The sequence below is a fragment of the Aristolochia californica genome, unplaced genomic scaffold, assembly GCF_029961685.1.
Source record: "Aristolochia californica isolate CCGP_79_NKW_82.1479 unplaced genomic scaffold, dmAriCali1.0.hap1 SCAF_3, whole genome shotgun sequence".
Classification (NCBI taxonomy): Eukaryota; Viridiplantae; Streptophyta; class Magnoliopsida; order Piperales; family Aristolochiaceae; genus Aristolochia; species Aristolochia californica.
In genome coordinates, this window is record NW_027181992.1 from 45,394,359 (window position 1) to 45,400,593 (window position 6,235).

The window sequence follows — 6,235 nt, forward strand, 5'->3', positions numbered from 1 at the left end:
GTAAAACTCCACCATACAAATTGATGCTTTGATGTGGAACTTTTCGTTGTGAGATTTATATAAAACTCACTAGTATGATCTTCAACCGGGGTATACCCAAACCTATGTAGTTGACTACTTTGACTCATTTTCTCTTTGTTGCAAAATTGAGTTGAGTTCGAGATCTCCTATTAAATAGAAGAATAAAATAACCAAAATACATTTTAACTGAAACACGTTTGTGAGACTTTGTCCTGTAAGACTCTACCATATAAATTGATGCTATGTGGGACTTTGTCTTGTGAGACTCCCGTAAGACTCTACCGTATAAATTGATGCTCTTACCAACCTATGCACTTAACTAATTTGATAGCAATTAATTTGGGATAAGTTCCTACCTTCATGTAATTGTTGAGGTAAAATCATATATTATGCAACATTTTAATATTAATCTATATAAAACTATAACACTAACAATCTAGTCCGAAATGCTTCTGAAACTGGATTTGACAGTCGATGGAGAAAGGTTGTTGGGTCTGATTTAAAGAAGACAATCCCAAGGTTGATGGTTGAGTCTGGTTCAACCATGAAAACTGAAGGTGGAATAAGAACGATGTCGTCATTCTCTGTGCAAATAGGCAGCTTCACATGATTCCATGCTCAAACATATCAGCTGGTTCGTTCTTCAGGAATGATTGTCATCCCTCAAGTTCGTTCCTTTTCATCATTCTTTTTTTGTCAATGTCCTGATATTGCTTTTACGTGGGAGCCATCTCCGCTTAAACATCTCTTCCCCGGCTCCTCGAGCGGTCCATCATGTTCTGAACTTGGCCTGTTCTGTTCACGACTTTCTCTCCCCTCTGGGAAAATTTAAAAAATGTTTATAAGTCGTCACTGTGGGATTACCATCGTCGTCTCCATTAAAATTCTCTGACTCGAGGAAGCTCCACATATCTCCTCCAGTTTCATTTGAATCATCCTTACCTACTCGTATCCTTCGCAACGGATGTTTCCATGAAAACGTTTAGTAGCTGTCAATGAGGAGGAGGATGAAGTAAATATGGAGGCGATGGTCCTCCAGAATGTCATGGCATTACTGAAGAAGGAGCATGTGGGGGACCTGCTGCCTGCCCATTTTCGTCTCTCTTCCAGAGAGTCGTCGTTCTCTTACTCTTCCCACCAGAAAAACAGTAATCGCAGATATCCATGATCAGACGCCGATCAGAACGCTCAGTTCACATTCATATCCACTGGAACCAATTTTTGAAAATGACGAGTCAGAACGAGCTTTCAACTTACCGGCCTCGCGTTACGTTGAGTTACTGTTTGCTTCGCAGTCCTGTATTTATTTACTGTGAGTCTGTAACCATTAAACTGCACTCTGGATTGGACTTGACGATGATCTACTTTATCGCCTTCATCTTTGCTTGTTCCTTTAAACCGGGAAGAAAGATTGCGTGTGAAAGGAGATCAGTAGGGGTAGTAGACCTTCCATTCCTCACCACTCAACTGGAAGAAGAAAAATTAAAGTCTGAGGATCGCTTTACAGCCCGCAGCAAAATACCCAGCAAGAAACCAATTCGGAGTTGTGCTCTGTTGCCACTTCTCAGGGGCAACACTGTAACATGAAGGTTCCCTCACCGGAAGCCATGGCTTTGGTTCCTTTGCTGCAGTCGGAAGACTTTGAAAGAAAAAGCAAAGAAGAAAACAAAATAAAATCCATAAAATAATGCCGTTTTCCAGTTGCAATGATCGTCCCTTGTTCATATTATAATGAAACAATTAGAAACGAGCAGTAGAAAAGATGGTAAGTTACGATCCGACTTTTGTTACTTATTTAATTTTTGAAGGAGCATGTTTCTTCACGCATCGGCAATCACATCCAGGTTCCTCTCGCGTCTGGCAATCTCTTTTTATTTTATGATTCTTCCGCCATTTTTAAACTATCAGGAATCAGAAGAATCAGAATTCAGAACCCAGAAAGAGTAGCGAGGCGTACAAATAGAGTCCAATCCAGTGCAGATCTTAACAAAAATTTATGACATAGATGGAAGGAAGTACTCCTCTGCCTTGTTCCGCAAGGGGAAAGGCGCGGAAATTTTGTATGAGAAGATACCCTGTACGGCGGTGTTTCGTATCTGGTAACAAGCAGGAGAATCCAAGGAAGCGAGCTCCAATGGCCATTTCCAGATGTAAACGGAGATACGGACACCTGACTCCTACGTCCATAATCTATCTTCTCCTTCTGACACTTCGTGGGAATGAAAAGACATGACAACATGAACGCGATTGGAACCTTTTTCTCTTTCTGGGTTAAATCCGCAGTCCTCAGTCTAATCTGAGCGAACTTTGCGCTGAATGAAGTTCACGTTAAGATCAGGTTAAGCGAAAAAGATGATCGATGGGATTGAAAGAAAAGCTGAACAGACCACAATCGAAACATGCATATGGGATTCAGCCATTAAGGCCAATGGTTTTGGCCTTTTCCTCACTCGTTGAAAACTCTGCCTTTCTGGAAGTGCCGTAAGATTAGACGGCCATTAGCCAACTTTCACAGGGCTGTCGATCGTCCCACGAGAGGCGAGGCCTCCAGTTTTAGTTGTCGAAACTGCTGCTACTAGAGGCTTGAGTGCATAAGAGAATAGATACTACAGTCTAAACTAAATATTCCAAAAGAACAGCTTTACAGAATGTGAAGAAGAGAGGAGCACAGGCACTAGAGAGGAGGAAAATGAAACAGAAGTCCTAGATTTAACTGGGAAGAAGACCCTAGGCATGAGGAAGATAGAGAAAAATGAAACTGAAGAAGAAATAGAACAAAACTTGAGGCGCCCAATTTTTTACAAGAGAGAAAAAGGAAACCGAAGGATTTCCCTGACGTCAACAGCTCAACGCCTCATACTTCACCGGGATGGGGCGGTTGAAACCGACCTGCGATAGTAGATTGCTAACGACCGCCATGTCCCGGCAGAACACCCCTTGAATCATGGATGCCGCCGCTGTCGTGGTGCTCGTCTCCGGCAATTCAATGTATCCACCGGGGCCCACGCGACTCCCTCCTCTCTCCTCTCTCTTCTGCTCCGCTTTGGGTCTTGTTTCAGTTTTCAGCGTCGCAGCGGGCGACACCGATTTCTGTACCGCCTCCATCGCCGGCGCTTGAATCGCAGCTGTCGCGGAGACCGCGGCAACCCTCTGCCTCTGCTTCTCGGCGGCCTCCTCGTCCATAATGGCCGTCATCAGGCTGGAGTACCCTTTTTGTAGTAATCTGTACAAGATGAGGGCTGACATACGGGCCTGGTCTTTAACAACATCTACGTCACGATCGTCGACAAACTCGCACCGATCTATGAAGCACATCGACTTATCTGGTCGATGCTTCAGGGTAAGCAGCAGATGGGCGCGCTCCAATTCGGACCTCGTACATCCCCTGCGGAGCCCGATCAGCGCGTAATAATCCACATTATACGCCTCCCCAGACGCCACCCTTTGTCGTAATTCTTGGATCTTCGCGTTGAGGGAACGTAATTTTCCCGCGACTTCCCGGTAACGGACCGTGTGCCTCTTCCAGACCGGGCCGGGCAGTTTTCGGTTTCGGAGGACGGTATCATAGAGGAGCTTGACATGCTCAAGGTCTCGGAGGCAGTCAGAGTAGGAGCGTATGGTCTCGAGCAAGGAGGCCCGCAGTGAGAGGGCTGGGATGGATGCCGGATCCAGGGCGAGGGTACGGTTGCAATCTGCAATGGCTTCGGCGATGCGACCGGCAGCCTGGTATGCTCCCGCCCTATGGATGAAGCACTCGGCGAGGAACCCCTGAGGAGTGCTGCGGCGGGAATCGAGGATCTTGGAGAAGTGGCGGATGGCCTCGGAGTGTGCTCCGGCATCAAGAGCGGCCAGGGCCGCTGCACGACGGCGGAGGAGGAGCTTGATGTGTGCGAGAACGTGGGAGACGTTCTCGGCTTCGGAGGTGGACGATGAGGGTGGATTGGTAGCATTCGTGCCTAATGATTCGCTGCAGAAAGAAGCCGTATCGGATAGTGTGAAGCTATCGTCCGACCAGCAAATGCTTTCCCGTCGGAAGGCCGCGCTGGCCAGCCTTTTTCCCGTCTGGAGTAAAACCATGGCGTCTTCCATCAGACCCAGATGGCAGCAGGCTTGCCCGAGGACCAGATACCTGTAATTCAGTTTGAAGAGAATGAGTGAACGAAAAAATTCGACTTCACGACTCCAGAAATTTAAATAAACACAGTCAACAGTTCAATCCATTTAAGAAATTAAGCCTGGGGCGCTTCAACAAAAACATGTCAAAGAGACTAAGACCCGATACGATTGAGAAGGCGAGCATCTCGGCTTTCACTACTCATTCACAGAGAAAGAGAAACGGTCTTCACGGGAGCTAAAGACAATTCTCTGATCTGTCAAGCTCATTTTTTTCGAAATTGCAAAAAATTGTTCGAAGCACAGAAGGAAGCGTTTCATCTAACAGAGTATGAGTGATTCGTAAATAAAAATTTCCAGGATTGATTACTTATGGTGAATTTTCACGATAACTAAGAATGGGAAATTTTTTACCTCCATTGGCCTTCTTTTTCACAATTTCTACAGAGGCCAGCCAGAACTCTCTTCTTCAAGTCTGAAACAGAGAAGCACTTGAACGAATGGTCTCGATCGCCATCTTCCGATCTCAGCGAAGACGAGTTGTCTGACGCAGAGAGGAGCTTTACCCGTTCTCTAGAATGATGCTGAGACGAGATATCGGAGGAAGACGTATCATCTGATTGAACTTTGAAGCTGGGAATGTAGTCCTGGAGCATATCGGCAACATCTTTGAATCTGCGGATGTAGAGGAGCGACCTTGCTTTCAGCTCCAGGGCAGTCTCCAAACGAGGAGAAAGAGCAAGGGCCGCATCCAGAAGATTAAGAGCCGAGGCGACCTCTGAGTGCTCCTGGGTGGCAATAAGGGCGCGAGCATCTTTGATGTATTTTTCCACGATCTGCCAATTTGAAAAATGTGAATCACTATTGTTCTGTACAGATGAAGATCCAAAGACATCTTTCTTTATCTTTCTAACCCATCACAGCGAAGAGGTACCTCTTAAAGCAAAAGCGATTTTTATTTCTTGAAAGCCTTGCTCTTACCGAGAAACAGAGAAACAGGCAATACTGGCACAAAATGAGGATTTTCAGGGGAAGTTTTCTTTCTATAAAGCTACAAAACGAGTTCGTGCATCCAAATATAGAAATGATACGACGCCATCAGAAAGATTTTAGCAGAATCTACGACAGATTTAAAAAGAGAACAGAGCACAGACCAATAAAAGAGGACTAAAACGAAAAGAGAAAGAAAACCCGATTGTTCTTGCAACAGACAATGCAAGCCATAAACAAACACCTCCAGATCTTCTTCCACGCAAAACTACACTTAATAGAAAGAAAAGCCGAATACAACAACCCAAGGAAACCAAAGCCAGAAGATCATCAATGTACAAATGGGAAAACAAAAAAATACACCAACAATTCAGCAACACAACAAAGGGATTACCGATTTCTACAACCACAACATCTACTCAGAATTTGTGAAACAAAAACAGTCCATGATACACTTTCATTGCAGAACACGAAACAATACCACCAAAACACGCAGAAAGATCCCAAAAAACACGAAATAGAACGAACAGAGACCAATGAAGCGACCAAAACGGTGCACGAGATCACAACGTCTAGGACCCATTAATCACGAGCCACGAGAGGTCGATCGAGAAAGAGAGAAAGAACCCACCTTTCGATTGCTCACCCACCAGTGTTTCTTCTCCGCAGCCAAAGACGGCGAAGACGACATTGTTCCAAGATCATCACCTTCGGTTCACCCGCACATTTCGATCTCTCTCTGACCAAGCAGAGAGAAAACAAAAACACGAAGTGGCGAATGCGCACAACGGTGACGAAGAAGCGAAAACGAAGAGGGCTTGGAGGGGCTTTTATTGCCCTACCCACAGGGGCAAACTAGGAACAACCACAACTAAAAATTCTTCGCTGGCAGATGCCAAAAATAAAGAGAGACTCGCTCTTAACCGGAGAAACCCGGTTAAAAGACCGCCACTGCCGGTCAACCGTCACGGGTCCCAGGATTCAACCACCGAGAAAAGTGTAAAACCATGACAACTCTTTCTTGACGAAAACACCCCTCTTAACGACGACAATGACCTCAACAGGAATTACCTGACCTGAAAAGACGAAAAGTAGAATAATAAATGACAAG

The 6,235-nt window shown here is 45.3% G+C and overlaps 1 protein-coding gene across 1 annotated transcript; it reads right to left on the reverse strand.

Annotated features, from left to right (window-relative positions):
- Positions 1-2,583: 2,583 nt before the first annotated feature.
- LOC137959045 (uncharacterized) lies at positions 2,584-5,909 on the reverse strand. The gene is made up of 3 exons (XM_068806318.1): positions 5,756-5,909; positions 4,549-4,970; positions 2,584-4,150 (listed from the first exon to the last, which is right to left on the reverse strand). Exons 1-3 carry the CDS (start codon positions 5,813-5,815, stop codon positions 2,860-2,862), a joined length of 1,773 nt encoding a protein of 590 aa, XP_068662419.1. The 5' UTR covers positions 5,816-5,909; the 3' UTR covers positions 2,584-2,859.
- Between the last annotated feature and the right edge of the window lie 326 nt (positions 5,910-6,235).